The 17302-nt window shown below is 42.5% G+C and overlaps 2 protein-coding genes across 4 annotated transcripts; both read right to left on the bottom strand.

Moving 5' to 3' along the window:
* Positions 1–646: 646 nt before the first annotated feature.
* On the bottom strand, positions 647–11511 carry ccdc18 (coiled-coil domain containing 18). 2 transcript variants are annotated; one of them, XM_085930802.1, is made up of 25 exons: positions 11081–11511; positions 10476–10634; positions 10174–10277; positions 9987–10115; positions 9747–9843; positions 9556–9677; positions 9189–9477; positions 8995–9082; positions 8696–8913; positions 8467–8577; positions 7956–8087; positions 7737–7871; positions 7592–7657; positions 7346–7462; positions 7092–7259; positions 6594–6736; positions 5962–6125; positions 5673–5886; positions 5011–5110; positions 4812–4943; positions 4481–4594; positions 4269–4406; positions 3620–4021; positions 2622–3260; positions 647–2070 (listed from the first exon to the last, which is right to left on the bottom strand). In XM_085930802.1, the coding sequence occupies exons 2-25, from the start codon at positions 10605–10607 to the stop codon at positions 2050–2052; spliced, it is 3975 nt and encodes a 1324-aa protein (XP_085786928.1). In that variant the 5' UTR covers positions 10608–10634; positions 11081–11511; the 3' UTR covers positions 647–2049. The 2 variants fall into 2 exon arrangements, with proteins under 2 accessions (XP_085786928.1, XP_085786929.1); XM_085930803.1 differs by having other exon boundaries at positions 2622–3257.
* A 327-nt stretch (positions 11512–11838) lies between these two features.
* mtf2 (metal response element binding transcription factor 2) lies at positions 11839–17275 on the bottom strand. 2 transcript variants are annotated; one of them, XM_085929688.1, is made up of 15 exons: positions 17032–17275; positions 16101–16287; positions 15893–15974; positions 15602–15712; positions 15417–15517; positions 15198–15313; positions 14995–15090; positions 14802–14870; positions 14480–14603; positions 14265–14332; positions 14013–14168; positions 13817–13907; positions 13638–13696; positions 13431–13529; positions 11839–13316 (listed from the first exon to the last, which is right to left on the bottom strand). In XM_085929688.1, the coding sequence occupies exons 1-15, from the start codon at positions 17034–17036 to the stop codon at positions 12941–12943; spliced, it is 1740 nt and encodes a 579-aa protein (XP_085785814.1). In that variant the 5' UTR covers positions 17037–17275; the 3' UTR covers positions 11839–12940. The 2 variants fall into 2 exon arrangements, with proteins under 2 accessions (XP_085785814.1, XP_085785813.1); XM_085929687.1 differs by having other exon boundaries at positions 15198–15316; positions 17032–17274.
* Between the last annotated feature and the right edge of the window lie 27 nt (positions 17276–17302).

The raw sequence follows: 17302 nt of genomic DNA, 5'->3' as shown, positions 1-17302 counted from the left end.
ACTGGGTTCACCATATACACAAAGTAGCAATGTTACTACATGGGGTTGTTTGCTTTTGGGATTTGCTTTGACATTGTCATACGGGTTCCCGGAGGCAGGAAAATCTGCGTTCATAATTCAATTTTTAAAAAGTAAATCCAAAAGTTTGCCTACCAATGCTAGTATAAGTACTTTTCATCGTACAGAAACAAATCCATACAGAGACTAATAATAAAAGGTCATTAGATGTACAGGGTGGGGCAAATTCATGTCTGTAGAAGACTAAAGTCTAGTCTGTAGACTAAATGAAATCAACTGTATGGCATTTGTTTACCTAACTGGTGCAAGAGTGGCAGTGTGGTGAATGTTTTCATTGAACAGGGAGTGACAGGAGGCCCCGCCGGCAGGCTGGCGACAGCTGATGGTGCACATCCTCAACCACAGTGGATTACAATTTGATCATGTCGGGCTAATCTGGGAAACAATAGGAGAAAACGGACATGAGGGAGAACCTGGGACCCCACTTTGATACTGTTGGAAATAAATAAATCTAGATTTGTTACAAACAATTTCATTTAATTTTCTTTCAATTCCTTCTGAAGGTTGCTTTCTGGTTCGATTTGTACCTTATGCTTTTATTATATTATTAGAAGCGTCTAATTACAAGTCAGATTACTATTTGTTTATCCACAAGCCACATGTTTAATTAAAGTACACCAACACTTGCTGAGTGGCGCTTTGTGTGTCTACGGCCGCACTTTTATCCACCCTCAAATAATTATTCCCCTGCAGCAATTACAACAGACGTTTGAGCTTTGCATTTTTGAAGGCTTTTTCCAAACATGGCCAGCTGCGATACTCGTCCGTCTCGTTCGTCAAGTCTTGAAAGAATACACAATGACACTGTTATGATGACCATTCGCAATACATTTCAAGTATGTCAGGTCGTTTCATTAGGTACATCTGCCACAATCATACGTTATGCACATACCAGGCCGAGAATTATACTATAAAGTCACACAGAGACAAAACGAGTCACATTTTTGCAAAAAAAGGAGGTTAACACTGAAAATTAGGACATAGATAATATGAAACTGGCAACAAAGATAGGAAGTTGAACAGAGGAACTTGAGCGCAAGAGCGACGTATCGCAGCAAGCCACAAAATGAACCACATCCTCAGTCTACAAGGCGCTTAACATGCAAACATCAAAATACCCTTCCTGAAAATGTAAATGCTCTGAAAACGTCTGATTACTTTAGACAAACAGGGCACGCTATTAAAAGCAAAACATGTCTTGCAAGTTTCTGTTTTGTTAGTTGCAATTTGCATGTCACCAAGTCAGAGTTGGAATGACTGAAAGTAAAGTTGTGAGAAAATTGATAAAAGCTTTGTATTTTAGTACACTGTATATACTTTGTGAGATTTTTCTAATTGCTTCAATAAAAGTTTGGAAACAGTGTTAAAGTGGCTTTTTTTTTTTTTTAAAGAGACAGTACAGGTTTCCACTAAGCTAGAAAAAATGGCTTAGAATGCAATTTTAAACAGAGGCTTTCAAAAGTAACTCTCTGGGGGGCCTCATGCATTGGTGGGCCCCTGACCTTATGCCCCCATGAGGAGGGCAGGGGGGGGGGGTACCACACAGTCCACTCAGAGAAGAGTTAGAACGACAGCGATTTCAGTGGTTTTGTCAAAATGCCATTAATTGTGTTCTTGTTATGTAAGTTGGATTCCAAAGCACTTTCTCGGCTTTCTCGTTGACCGTCGCTGAGGATACGGAGCCAAAAATTCCTTTCTTGGATTGGAAAGTAACAATTCTCATGCAACTGGTTGTCCAAAGGGATCTTGTTAGTTTGCAACCAAGATTGAAAGGTCTCTGGAGAATGACACTAGTAAAAATAAGAACATTTATTGAAGTATTAAAAATGACAACTCAAATGTTCTAATCTATATAAACACCATTTACAGGCTGTCAGACAAAAAAATAAAACACTTCAACACAGCACTACTTTAATAACTTAGATTAAAAAGAACACAAAGATACGGTGATGATATAAACAGGAACGTTGTTCATGCCTCGCCGGTGTCCATCTGAGGGAAGACAAAAATGCGACAGTTTCACCAAATGAAATCGAATGGAATGCGTCGGCCTTGTCTTACATAAGGGCAATAAAACGTTTGGGCTAATTCGGTTTCTCTGTCACTGCTGGATTTTATTTGGATTTCATCAGTTATTCAACATGAATGAATGGTGAGCCTTATAACTAATTGAGGGTTGTGTAGCACAGAAGTCAAATTGTTTCCATTTCTACTGCCTCTATTTGAGCCAACTTTAGGAATATTTAGTATTTTCATTAAAAAAAAAAGAAGTTGGCTCCACACAAAAAAAGTAAAATAACTTTAAGAAGATTTATTTATATAAAACTACTGTAAGAAAAAAAAAAATCCACTGGTACTGTATGAGCATCAGTATTGTCTGTCTATATGTGTTGCTCCACAGTTTGTGTTCAAATATCCCTTAACAAAATAACAAAATCTGTATTTAGTAGTGTTTGTTGCAGTAAATTACAATAATACCACTGATATAATAAATCCAAATGCAGCCTATGTTTGATTCCTTTCTATCACTGTGCTGCTGTTACCTGAAGGTCCGGTCCACTCTCCGATGACCCCTCAGAGCTCCACAGGGACGGATCCTCCTGATTGGCTAAAGCCAGATTGACGAAGCGCAACATTCCTTTCAATGAGTTCATGTGCTCGTTCGGGCTGCTCGCCCCTACTCGTTCGTTATCTCCTTCCTCCGTGATAGTCCGCTCAGAGCTGGAGCTGGTGTCTCCCACCACGTAGGTGAGGGGGTCGAAGGAGAGCTCGCAGCTCGATGGCGGCTCGGTGCTGCTGAGTCCCTGCCAGCTGCGGTCTACGGAGTCTGAGGAGGACGACTCCCACGGTTGCTGATTCAGCGCCTCCCTCAGCGTGGCCTTGAGGCTCGGAGGAAGTTCTAAGGACAGGTCGTTGCTACAGCTCTGGAGAAGCAGCTGGACGCCCGCATCAGATGGAGGTGAGGTTCCAGTTGTGGAGAGAGGGGAAGTCTGGGGAGCGAGGGATGGAGAGATGGTGGTTGTTGGATTCCTAGTGGGAGAGGAAGGAGGGCACGGCGAGGATGAGAAGTCCTCTTGGGGATGGACGGATGGCAGGGAGTCATTTGGATTGCACGCAGGTGGATGGTGACCTTCAGACGCTCGCTCCAGACTGGAGATGAGATGAGTCACCGCAGACTCCTGCTAAGAAGTTGCCAAAATGTGCAGATTGTTAACTTGCAGAGTGCTCACGGGAAGAAAAAAAATAAAAAATAAAAAATAAAAAAAAAAGATAATCACTGAACACTAACAAAATATGTTACCATAACCATCGCTAACATTTCTGATGGCGAAATATATATACCAAAAAAAACAACAACTGAAAAATGTATTTAAAAAATGTGTTTTTTGCTTTTTTTCAAAAGAGAACACTTGAATGCAGAAATTTATACTGTTTAGGCTAAGTCATCAGAAAATAAATATTCATGTTCAGATAGCTTCAAAATCTTCTTTGGTGCAGCAACAATAAGTGGTGATTTTAGCCTTGCATTAAAGTGCATTACCTTGAGCTCACTGGAGGTCTCGACGGACCTCTGAGAGGATTCAAGCGGAGTGCGGCGCTGAGCAGATTGGTCCCTGGCTTCTTTCCATTGAGCACTAAGCTGCTCCAGTTGGACTTGGAGCTGCCTCTTCTGAGCCTTGACTTTCTCGTACAAATTCCGGCTCCTCTCCAGCTGAGTCTCAGTCTGCAGGAGCCCGTTCTGGCTCTGCTCTAGCCGAGTCTGGAGATGACTGGCTTCGGCCTTGGTGCGATCCAACTCCATCTTTATGTGTTCCAGCTCACTTTTAGCTTGGTCCAGCTGGATCTCCTGCTGCTGGAGTTTAGAGGTGAGCTTCTCCTGCGAGGATGACATGTGCGAGGACACTTTGAGGAGCTGACCTCGGGTCTCCTGCAGGGACTCCAGCTGACCAAGAAGAAACAAAACACATCTTAGTGTACACTGAAACTGAAAATACTCAATTTAATTCGACATTCCCTTAGGCTCAATAAAGACTGTCTTTCTTCAAGTGTGGTAGAGGAGGGCTCCCTCTAGTGGTACATAAAAGAAATCTATACATTTAAATTTATTTTATCTTTAGGAATACAATCCACGTATGTACTGAATTATTTGTAATTGTCGCTAATACTTGTCTGGAAATGATATTGCGTACCTCCTTGTTATGTTGCTCGCGCTCCAGATCCAGCTCCCGCTCTAAAGAAGCGAGCATGTTCTGCAAGCTGACCTCGGAGCGCTGCCAGCGTGTCTCTTTCAGTGCCAGCTCTTCCTTTGCACGGCACAGCTTCTCAACCTACATAATGGCGACGACAGTATAAGTGCACGATCCGAGTAGCTAGCATGTGAAAACATCTGAATGGTGTTTACCAACTCCTTCTCCTGCATCTTGATGGCGTCCAGTTGTGACGTGAGAGCTTTACAATGACACTGAGCTTTTTCAAGTTCCTGCAGCAATGTCTCAAGTCTGTGCTGATGGGATTCCTGAAAGATCAAATGGAATATTTTGAAAGAAAAACAATTGCATCGCCATCGGCTGTACTTTTGCCGCAAACCACAGGATATAAAAAAATGTTCCTTCTGTTCACTGTTCTCTTTCCGGGATGTCACATGTGTTGAACTTTTTCCAATTTGACCTACAGGACATTGCGACCTGATTCATTTTGTTATGTCTTATTTGCATGACCTTGCTACCTCTGACCTTTGTCTCCTCAAGCTCCTTCTGAGCATCTCTCAGTTCTTCCTCTCTGGCCTCCAGACTTTGCTGCAGTTCCTTCACCTTGATCTCCAGTTCCTGCTTGTGCTCCCGTATGGCCACATCCAGCTGGCCCAGCTGAGGAACAAACGGAAGCGTGTCAAAGCGTTGCCTTCAAAATACATCCTGGAGGCTTATTTCATACCAGAGTTGCTCTCTGCTGGAGCTCCCCCTGTCTTTCTTTCAGTGCATCATCCATGTCTAAAACTTCATGAGTCCTCTCTTCCAAGTCCTTCTGGGTCTCACTGTGAACACGTACACACACCTTATAAATAAATCATATTACGTCATGGATTGTGAACATTAAGAAAAGTTTATAAGATCTAATATGACACTTTTTATTGTTCCAATTGTTATGCAGAAAGTAAGAATGCAAACAAGATTGCTGATTTATTATTATTTTTGTGCATAAAAGATCAGTGTGTGTTTTTTTTTTTTTTTTTTTTTAAACTTTTTTTTTTTTAGATATTTTTATGGGAGGGCTCCGTGGTGTGTGAAGACCAATGAACTCAAGTCTTGCTTTTGTACAGACAAATCTTTATATTGTTGGTGTGTGTGTTCCCTTGAGTGCTTTATGTACAATAGCTGCAGGCAATAATTACAAAAGAGCTTTTATAGCTCAGTGGCACAGTATGTACCGTCTTGAAATAGCAAAATGATTACATCACAAAATAAATGAGCCGGAAAATGGACACGCATGCGTGTCGTCACATGAACTAAAACAAAAAAAAGTATAAAATTCTCATGACATGGTTTCAAAGACTCCATCACGTCCGTAGAAGAGTTCACGAGCGAGCGTAGCCTCACCTGAGACGTATGCTCAGTTTTTCCACCTCCACTTGCCGCTCGTCAGCAATGCTTTGGGTCCTCTGCAAGACGTCTTTAAGCAACTGGAGCTGCGTCAAAGTCTCGGCCAGCTCCTCCTGCACCGTCTGCAGCTGGCCTTCCAGAAGTTGTACCTTCTGGATGCAGTTGTGCTTGTCTGCCTCGCAGCGATGGAGCTTCTCTTCCAGGTCCACCACTGAAGAAGAGAGAGGGAAAGTGTTGAAGGTATCTGTAGCGTCACAACTAATGTGGCTTGGGCGCATTTGCTTACCCAAATCATTCTTGCTTTCAAGCGCGCTCCTTGTTTGCTGCAGGTTCTTGTCCATGACGCTGATCTGAGATGTCTTGATGGTAACGTCCTTCCGCAGACTCTGTAGCTCCGACTCTTTGGACATGAGCTCCACTTGGTATTTTTTCGCATCTGTTGTCGCTTGGCTACAAAAATATGAAAAGTAACAAGCTTGTTATGATTTTTTTTTTTTCCTTTAGCAATAGCATGACATTAAAATATGAAACATTTATTCGCCTCACCTTATCATGAGCACGGCACCCATTTCTGATATGAAGAAAACCACCAATTTTTAAGAACTTAACAAAAAAAAAAATGCTTCACGTGTCACATGAAGAAGTAATTGTCCTTTAGGACGTCTCGATCCAGCCGAAAGAAATGTGAAACCAAAGCCGAGCCGAGCTTATATACACCCGCATATTAACGGAGGCGGAGCAAAAGGGGCGGCGTCACGCCTACTGCTTGGTTGTGGTGGAATCATAAGACACAATCTGATGCGTCTGATTTTCAAATGGGATAACATATGATGTAAGGAAGCATTTTAGCTTAAAAAAAAAAGTATGGAAAACAAACTGTTGATGATTCAGCTCATGCCACAGCACTGCTGTCCTTACTTGAGTGTCTCAAACAATTTCGTGTTCTTTTCCTTCACGTCATGCAGGTCCTTGTCTTTCTCCACATTATCTTCCCGTCTGCTCCTCAACTCATCCTGCAGAGACACTCGAGCTCGCTCCAGCTGATGCTCAAGTGTGGACACCTACGTCAAAGACAAGAATGTCACCGTTTAGAATTCCACCAATTTGTCCCCCCCCCCCACACACATTCGGTGAGAATACAGCAAAGGTCACCAAGGTGGTCAAATTAAATTCGAACATAATGAATTAGGTCTCGCCATTCATTCAACCAAAAGTCTGTGCTCGATTCTGTAAAGCTGAATGGACAACATTGTCTTAAGAGTTGGGATACAAAGTTACAAGTTAAGAAGAATTTCTGTGATCACAAGATTACATCGCTTATTCCCTGAAACCAATGCTTTGTTTTCTCAAGAAGAATGAACCCTTATCGGATTTCTTTATGGATGACATCTTTAAACCTTGCGCTGTCTCGCTCACCTGTTGCTGCAACTGACTTTGGCTCTCCTCCAGTTCAGCGATGCGAGCCGTGCTCTCGCTCAGCATCGTCTGCTGCTGTTGCAAAGAAAGCTGAAGCTGCAGGTTTTGCTCACTGGAACTCTCAGCCACCCGAGTGACACCGTGAAGCTTTTCTTGCTGAGAACACACCTGAAGAGGCGAGAAGAAGAAAAACAGGAGGTAATAAGTCATTGAGCTTTATTATGATCATTTTTGAAAATTGCTTGACTGTCTACCTGGTTATTGGATCTCTGCAGCTTGGACTCGTAGCTCTTTTTCATCTCCTCCATCTGCTGAAGATGCCACGTCAGCTCGTCTCGGCACGCTGAGAGAGACAACTGGAGCTCACACACCTGACACACACCCAGACAAAAAGTCAACACTCACACAAAGTACAACTTTGAACTTTGACACTGGATAGACTTAAATATTTGGTTCTTCTAGTCATCCTTGAAAACAATGTCACATGTTGTTCCACCGACCTTGGCTGCTTCCTTTTTTAAACTCTGGAGCAACTCCTGGCTGTGTCTCGCTTCAATCTGCTTCTCCTGAAGCCGGGACAAAATGCATCAAGACCTCACTAAGCTTGTGTTAAACACAGCTTGCGTGACAGGAGTCCTTCCTTACCTGCGTGAGATGTTCCATGGAGGTTTGCAGCTGTAAAGTTACAGCCTGAGCCTCATCCCTTTCGCTCTGGAGACAACTCAGTTCCTGCTCCATCTCTAAGACTCGAGAATGAGCCTCCTCCATGGACAACTGTAGCTGAAAATGTGAGAAAATGCTCACAATTATTCATATTGTAAATAATTTATATTTATAATGAACGATTAAAAAAATTCAAGTCACCATGTCTATTCTGTGTTGGTGCTCGGTGCATTGCTGACTTTGTGATTGTTTGGTCTTTTCCAAAATTTGCTGGTACTCTCTTTGCTTTTTGCTCATCAATGTTTGATAGTGCTGAAGAGTGCCAATCTTCTCCTGCATTGAATACAAGAAAGAAAAATAGTATATTAAAAAAAAAAAAAACGTTTTTCAAACCACGAGCTGTTGTTGAGCTGTTTTTAGTGCAAACTGGAAACACGAGTGCTGGATGATAACAGGAAATTCATCTTATCTCACTTCAGATAAGTAAACAATCCCTCAAAAAAAGGGGCTTCAAGCTCTGTTATATAATCTTATAGGCAACAGATATTTGAACACCAACGGTGAAGCAACACATTTAGACTGACAGGTATATATTCTTTTTAAAAAAAACTTACTGTAGCTTATTGAGTCACTCTTTGTATATATTATATTATTATGTATTATCCACCCCCAGTGATCGAGTCACGTGAGAAGGAGCAGCACATAAATGTACCTGCAGCTGATTCTCCAGCTCCGTATTCCTCAATGCAGCCTGACTGTAGGCAGACGTTTTCTCCTGTAACTGTTTCTCCAGCGCGGCAACTCGAGCGCTCTTTCTCTTTAACTGATTTGAAACCAAGAAGAAAGCAAAGCTTGTGAAACCACATGTAAAGGTTACAATGTTAGAATGTCACATTTGTTGTATGACCAACATAAGCAGAAGAAGAGAAAAATCGATATACTTCTTTTTCTGAGGCCGTGGCTTGGTTGGCTTTGTCCATCAGCTCCGTCTGGAGATTCTGGTAGTTGGAAACTCTTTGTGCCAAGGAAGCTTGCAGGGCGGAGATTTCCTCCTGAGCTCGGTTCACACGGTCTTGAAGCCTCTCGACTAGGCTGCATTGTTTACTCCTTTCCGCCTCCTTCACCTGAAGAACTTGCAATAGATGCTGGTAACCTTCACCTGAGAAGATCCAAAAAACAATAAGTGTTTGTGCTTTTGTTATGTCCTGTATATCAAAACAAAGATGTAATCAAGTGAAACCTGGTTTCAGTTTCAGCATTTGTGCAGTTGTTGAATAATCCGCCGGAGGCAACATGCAGGGCCTGACACACAATGGTCCAACAATATCCTAAAAAAAAAATATTATATCATCCGAATCATCTGACATATGTAGGTTAAATCACTTTGGCTTTGGGCGTTATAAGGAAAATCATGTGACGTATAAATCTCCCCACCTCTCGAAGATGCAGCAGATATAATATGGCCTCCAGGCTGGCTGCTTCGGCTTGGCTCTGCTGCGTTGCTCTGTTGCTGTGGGCCAGGCACAGCTCCTGGTTCTTGGTCAGAGTGCGTAGATCTTCCAGTTCCTTGCGCAGAGTAAGCAGCTCCCTGCATTCAGCGTTACGTTCCGTCAGCTGCCTTTGGAGGTCTGAGCTCCGCCGCCCGGCATCCTCCAGCTTTGCCTGAAGATCTGAAAACTCAGCGGCAAAAGTCTTTGCCTGCCTTACGTCTTCCTTTAGCTGGCTGCAAGTGCCCGTGAAGAAGTCATGGTAAGGATGAGTAAGCACTCGTGATGAGAACAAATCTAGCCAACATGCAAACCTGATTGTATGACTCTGATCGGCCTTTTCTCTCTCCAACGCAGTACACTGAAGTTCTAACGCTTCTTTTTCTTGATCACACTCAATCAGACTCTCTTTTAATTTGATTTCATTCTCCATCACCTGGAATGCATACACAGTTTTAACCTAGAACACTTTGACAACCTTTGAGATTCCAAGGTTGACAATTACCTTTTGAAATTTGATGGCAACAGTGGCCTTGTACTCTTTGAAAGCTTCTTGGAGTTTCTCAGCATTTTCAAGGGCTTGGTTTCTTTGTTGCTCCGCCCTGTTAAAAATTGGACAAAATTATGTAGAATACAGCAAAAATACAATGTATAGACGACATAATGAATTAATTGAACATAATGCCCAAACTGTGAAATATAATAAAACACTGTTCAATCCGAGCTCTGGTAAAGGTTAATTTACCTTTTAGCCAAAGTGCTTTTGTTTGCCAGCTCTTCTCTGAGAGTGTTTAGTTTTTCCGTCAGAGTTGTTATCATGATGTCACTGTGAGTTGCTTCCTCCTGACAACGTTCTGCTCTCAGCTCTGCCGCCCTAAGAAACACAAAGACAGATTGGCTTTCAGGATATCATGTACGTCGGCATGACTTACTTTAGTTCTTTAGCTTTGGTCTCCACTTCTGTTTTAAGATGTAAAATTTGCTCCTTCATGACGGAGATGTTAAGAGACCTCCCACTGGAGCATCGCAGGTGGCCCTGAAAGTGGAAATGTCCCTCATTATGCATAAAGTTGTACGATATAACAATATATCCAATATAAAACATCTTTCTTTCCATCGAACCGTACTGTATATTGTTTATAATGTCCTTTTTTTGTTTGTTTATGGACAAAAACCATGGAGATGCTTGGACCAGTACAAGTAGAGAAGATCATTTCCAGGATGCCTCTTTTACCTGAGAGCTGGAAGAAAGGAGTTCATACGGTGTAGCATCCAGGTCAGTGATGAGTTCAACATCCTGCATGGCAAGACGGGCATTTTCTTGGCGTGCGTAACCCATTTTTCGCTTCATAGAAACAGAATCCATTTCATGGATGACATGAAGTAAAGTGGACTGGATAAGAATGGAAACAAGCAAGAATGACATGTTTTTCTGTGGTTAGCATATTGGAATATTTGTTGTCCGGGTTATCATTTCAAATTAATGTAATGATCCCTAACAGTGTCAAGTAAGAAATTATCTGGGCAAAAGTGCACCAGGCAAAATTAATAGGTCCATAATGAATATTTATTAGAAAAAAAAAATGAAATTTTGTTCAACAACCAATGGCAGCGACGTGACTTGCCAGACAGAACAATTAAATGTTCTTCCACTAGATGGCAAAAGATGGTACAAAGACACATTTAGTGGTTTGAAGAAGACAACTTCACTAACACAATCTTGATTTATGCAGATTCATTGAACATAGATTGAAACATAATTGATGTCTCGAAAAAATTACATTAATGACTTCATTCACGAATACAGCAATGGATTAAAGTAAATTGTCGTGGACTCACCCAGTTGCAGTCCCTTCACGTCTTGGCAGATGCATCAAGTGTCTAGTCTGTTAAATCTTTGTCATTGACATTTGATTCTGAAGAGTACATACGACCAGTTAAGTAATCATAACTTTTACAGTGGTCAACTGTCGGCCGTGGTGGTACTTGTTGATCACTTTCAAGAATAAACGACACATGACTGTCAATGAGTTGGTAGCATGTTAGCAAGCCAAATGTAAACAACGCTTGCTAATCAACAAGTGGCTAGCCGAGAGATGTAACGTCGCCGCGATCTGGTAAAAGAAAGCCCCCAAAAATAACCTGGCAATGTAACTAAGTTGCATATTGGTTTGGTGGTGGTAGTTGTTTTGTTTTTTTATACACTGATTTCGTTTTATCATTCGGTTTTAGTCGAGGTCTTAGCATTACCCAACCAAAACTTAAACAAGTTGTCTCCGCCCCTGTTTTTTTTAATCCGTTAGTGATTGGATGGAAACCATCGACAATACACAACGATTGGTTGAAGCGTCTGATACGCATACGAGCGCGAACAGTGGCGGAAGGATGAAATAGCCAATGGCAAGCGTGGAAGTGATCTAAAATAGCCAATCGTAAGCGTGAAAAAAATAGCCCAATTTTAAAGGAAGCAGCACTGTATAATGCAGCATTTTATTTTTTGATTATCAAAACAAGGAAAAAACGTTATAGGTCCTTAAAGATTTAAATCACACCACTTAAAATAAGTATTCAGTTGCCAAAAAAGGTGGAGCCTGAAATTAAGCACAATGCACGCAGGTATTTTATAGAACGGCCTAAACACAGCCTGCTGAAGAACTTTTGTTGTCAAGAATACAAGTATAGAGAAACATTATAACTCTGCACTGTACAAAAATAAACGTTATCCAAGTGGACACAAAAGATTCACGGTGCAACATCAGTGGCAAAACAAAACTTGACCCTTATTCTTTACCAGATTGGCAAGTTAAACGGGCTACATTCCGTGGGAAATAAAATGTAGTTTTATACTCAGCTGGTTTGAAATTGACAAGTAAATACAAACTGAACTTAAAAATAAAAACATATCTTTGTAAGCCTAAGGAGCAGTGCATTGAACAGTTTTATGCATAACTGAGGGCTCGTTGTAAACATTCCAAGTAAAGCAATAAAAAAAAAAAACAGCTAAAGAGCAAAGAGATACAAATTTGCCAAAGCCTCACCAACAAAATTTTACACACCAACTGTAGATATCCATCCATCCATTTTCTGTACCCTTGTCCCCACGGGGGTCGCGGGTGTGCTGGAGCCTATCCCAGCGATTATCGGGCAGTAGGCGGGGGACACCCCGAACCGGTTGCCAGCCGATCGCAGGGCACACAGAGACGAACAACCATCCACACTCGCACTCACACTTAGGGGCAATTTAGAGTCTATCAATCGGCCTATCAAGCATGTTTTTTTGGGAGGAAACACACGCGGGCTCGGGGAGAACATGCAAACTCCACACAGGGAGGGTGGACTGGAACCGGCACCCTCCTAACTCTGAGGCGGACATGCTAACCAGTCCGCCACCGAGCCGCCTTACTGTAGATATGTTTGAATGTATTATTCACAGTGAGCTGCACTGAACCAGTAGGCTTTACAGAAAGCTTCATAACGCTCCAGTATAAACTGAAAAGGGACATATTTCGTTAGCCTAGTAGCATAATTGCCAGAGTCATTTTTTATTTATTTTTTTTACCTCAAAAACAAAAACATTATGCCGGACTCTTCATGTTTGATAAATGTGTTGTCATTTTTCCTTCCTTTCTGAAAAAATGACACATGGTAATTATGCTATAAGGATAACGACAACTAATGCTCTCATTACAAGACGCCAGTCTAGGAGGCGGTGACGCCCTCCCACTGCACCAGATACTGCACCTTGCCGTCCAAGGTGACCCTTCGAGCTAGCACTTTGTACTTCTCCCCGCAAGCCAGCCTTCCCGCTGCACCAAAATAGGTGCTGATGGAGCTTTTGAGGTGGGACAGCTGGCTGTTGGGGTCCATGCCGTGAACTATGTCTGCAGAGTGCAGTCCCGGAAGCGGAGTCGCAACATCTGTGACGGAAGGGATGGGGTGGGCTTGGCCGAGCGGAAGATTCTCGGGGTTGTGGGGCGGCGGGACCCTCCGCGGCCGCCCGCGTTTTCTTTTTAAAGGTGGAGGGGAAAGGGGCAGGGTGGAAGTCGTCGTCTGGGTCCTGTTGGAGCTGCACAGGCTGCAGGGATAGGAGAACGCAAGTTGAGTTTACAAGCAGTGTTTATGATTCAAACACAAGTGGGGCCCCTCTCTATCATCAAATCTGGGTAAAAAGCGGACGGAGCCATCTTACCTGGACGGCCTAGAGAGACTTGAGGTAGTTTCCGAGGTGCTCAGAGCGCCGATAGACTCTGCATCTGAGGTTCGAGATGACAGTAAAGACCGCTCGCTCCTGGAGCAGCGAGTGAGAGAGACGAAAAAGACAAAACGTTCAAATGAGTCACTCGAGAATTCATCATTTGAAAGACCCTGCTTTGTAATTTACACCACGTTCCCTTACTTGACAGAAGAAAAGCGATCCAGTGAGGGAGATTCTAGTGCTGTGGGTTTTCTTAGTTCCTGTCAGATGATCAAATCAAGTTGTCATTTCTTGTAAGACGACAATACCGTAATACTCACCTTCTGCCAAACTAGGTGCATGCCCAATTCCTGCCCACTAATAGATACAAATGTACACACCTGGGACAGGAGTTCACTGGAACATCTCCGTTTGGTCCTCCGCTCCAGTGAATGAGTTCCTTGCTTCCTCTTTCTGGACTTCTTCTGCGCTCTGGTTAGTTAAGATGGTGCGAGTGAAACCGTTTCATCATTAATATCAGAAATACAACTACATTGTAAACAGATGTATAAAAAAAAAAAACATTTGGCATCTTACCTCATGCCAGACAACGATTTGTTTGAGTTGATGCCATGTGAGGGGCGCCCCATCAATCTGCTTACTGGATGCTCTCCACTGGGGGGAGTGGGAGGGAATCGAACCCTCAGCCCAAACAAGTGCTTCTTCTTCTTTACCTCTTTTCCTGACATGAACCTAGCAGAGGCAAAACAGGAATAATTACTTTTAGGCCTTTTATTTTTTTTCCAATATCGGAAATGTAGGCCAAAATGAAACATGACAAGAACCTACTTGGTTGTGTTGCTGTTTAAAGCCTCAAGAACATACGCAAACCGCGTTGATCTTGGAGTATCGGCAAGCTGTTGACATTACAACAAAGACAATCCAGGTTTTAAAAGTAAAAAAACGGACATTAAAAAGAGCAAACCTCAGACTGTGGACATCATTAATTAAGCGAAAGGTTTCTTGACTTTGATTAAAACGCAACCTGTTATTATGATCCTTACCTCCCCGAGCTGCAGCAGCTCCCAGTTGTTGTTGATGTAGGCCATCAGGTCCAGCTCAGAATCAAAGTACTTCTTCTTGTGGATCATTGTCAGGTTGTACAAGCTCAGGTGTGTCACATCCTCCCTGCAGCATTTTTGTTAGTTATGTAGCCACATCCAAACATAATTTCATGATCAATTCCATTTTGGGAGTCAAGTTTGAAGCTTTTCCCGTACAGCCAGAAGATGGCGACAAAGCACATTTTAACGTTGCAAATTTAGTGTGTGTATGTTTTTTGGTGGACTGCTTTGAGATTTTGAAAACCTAGAAAGAGTATCTTACCATCCGAGAGGCAGCCGGCTCAGATACTCGGGTCCGCTGTTGCAAACGGAGCAAATGAAAAGATAAAATCTGAAGGCAAAGGAAAGTAGTAGTTAGATATGGCTAAAAACATATGTACCACGATGAAAGTATGGTGGCTCTGGAATTTGATGTCTGGCCAGTCAATTCGAAACCTGTTAATAAATCTTCTCACCTGTCTCCGTAAAGCATCGGCATGGGTAAGCAACGGAGGCAGGCTTCGTGGAACCACTGCTCACAACTATTGCACTGCAGCATCTTCAGGTACCAGCTATTTTCATACCGTACACGAGAAGACAAATGAAAACGTTGATTGCTTGGTGGGGTGGGGGGGGTCTTGCTTTGACAAAATTGATTTAATCTCGTTAGGCCACTCACTTTCCTGGCCCTCCGCAGTAGCAGTAGCACTGTTGCAAGTTGGTCCGGTGGTCTTCATCCCACACCAGTTCCTCTGGAGCGTATGGGAAGGACAGATCCATGGTTTCTGTCTCCTCCTGCTTCAATTTTTTTTTAATTAATGAAAAGAAATATAATAAATAAAGGGTGTTCCTTGTGATAAATGCGGTCGGTTGCCCTTAAATTCTAAACTGTCTGTACCTTTGGGAAAGAAGTGAGCTGACATTCACAGCAAAGCCATTTGTCGTCCGAGTCGATGACAGCAGCGTCAATGATGGGCGAGTGGCACAGCTGATGGTAGCCTGAGGGATGACAAGCACATTAGAATTATTAAAGTGAACCAAAAAAAGGAAAACTTACCGGTTTATCCCCAATGTAAGGCATACCTTGCCCACACTTGTCACAAATGACTATCTCATTGGGCTCCTCGGAGGTTTCATGCTGACATATGGAGCACACGATGTCATCGCACTCGTCATCGTCTTCATCTTCGTCTCCTGAATTGAACAGCAAAAACGATAAATAGTTGAAGCCAAAGAAAAAGCCAAATACTTTACATGTTAAGAGTAGCAAAAGAGTGATGGAGAATATTGAGTAAAGTTCAAATTCAAATGTATCGACTTGAAATCAATGGAAAATCAATTATTTGAGGGATTTCAACTTCAAGTACTGCTTACCTGTTTGAATATCTTTCCAGAGAACCCAGGATTTGGATCGATCCTCAAACACCACAAAGCATCGCTGCTTGTCTCGATCTATCTGCAAGAGTCGGGAAAAACTATTCAATCAATTCTGTCTTCTTTTTTTTTTGTCTGGCAGAGAAAGAAAAACAGGAATTCGGACATTCGTAAGTCGAGGTGCCACTGTTCGTCCTTGCACACTAACCTTAGCGATTGTTCCCAAGTAGATCAAGCCATCTGACCAGCGGGCCAAGACATCCTGTCCCTCGGTGAACCTGTCCTGTTCTCCATAAGCCACCCTTTCTTGGCTCGTGGGGGACAAGGGAACAGCCTGCTGCCGTGAGGGCTGGGATCTCTGATGGACGGACAGATGACTCAGAACGCCCGAGTCTCTGGGGATGGACAGGGGAAGGGGGGGGACATAGATTAGCAAAAAAAAACATTAGCAGCAGGAACATTTGGGACGTTTGAAATATTTAAAAGCCTTTTCACTCCATAAAATATAAAGGTGACGGTCACTTACCCCATCTCTATCTTATATATAATTTGAGCTGTGCATTTCTTACATAACTATTTCATCTTGTTTTGCCATTCTTGTGTGTTACTGTTTATTTTAACCCTCAAGTGACATCACAACCATTTGGTCCATTTGCTTCTAAGTATTTGGGGGAAGGGGGTGTGAATAAAAAAGTAAAACATGTATGTAAACTCAAATTTAGGGGGGGGGTTGAATGGACAAATCCTCAAAGCACCTTCTTGTCACACTGACGAATCAGTACAGACGTTACAGTACTTATACTTAGTTACTTGAATTTTTGCATTACATACGTTTCGTAACTGCTATTAATGGACCGACTGTGCGCACTTTAGTTCAAAACATAGGTTTTAAAAAGATTCGTTGATTATTTGGATGTTTTTTTAGAACTGCCTCTTTGTTTGAATGGTTGTTTGTGTTCAGCCACATGTAAAATTTGAAAACCGCCTAGCGAAAGGTGACAATGAGGAAGCAAAATGCGGATTATTTTATAGTTGGAGCCGCAAGGAGAGACAAAGTGTTTGCATAATTAATCCGTTGAGCTACGTCTTAAACCAAGCCACCCACACCCCCACATTACAGGAAAACATGACAACAATACCTCATTCGGGCACCTCCGCTTCTACAGCTCACGAGAGTAGTAAATAAAGTCAGTATTCGCGTGTGGCTCTCGTGCTTTTAGGGTCACCTAAATTTGTTTTGCAACAAACGAGAGCGACCCAAACGTCTCAACTTTGCTTCTTTCTCAGAAAATAACAAACGGCTCATTTAGCCCGAGCATGTTCGCCATTTTGGTTTCCCGCTGACGGCTTGGCTATTGCATTGTGGGAAGAGAAGAGTTTCAACAGTCGCGTCGCTTCCTCATCCATTTA

Source organism: Syngnathus leptorhynchus, chromosome 14, assembly GCF_054491065.1.
Source record: "Syngnathus leptorhynchus isolate UIUO chromosome 14, UIUO_Slep, whole genome shotgun sequence".
NCBI classification, from domain to species: domain Eukaryota; kingdom Metazoa; phylum Chordata; class Actinopteri; order Syngnathiformes; family Syngnathidae; genus Syngnathus; species Syngnathus leptorhynchus.
Note: the sequence above shows the minus strand (reverse complement) of the source record. Positions and strands in the feature narration are given on the sequence as shown.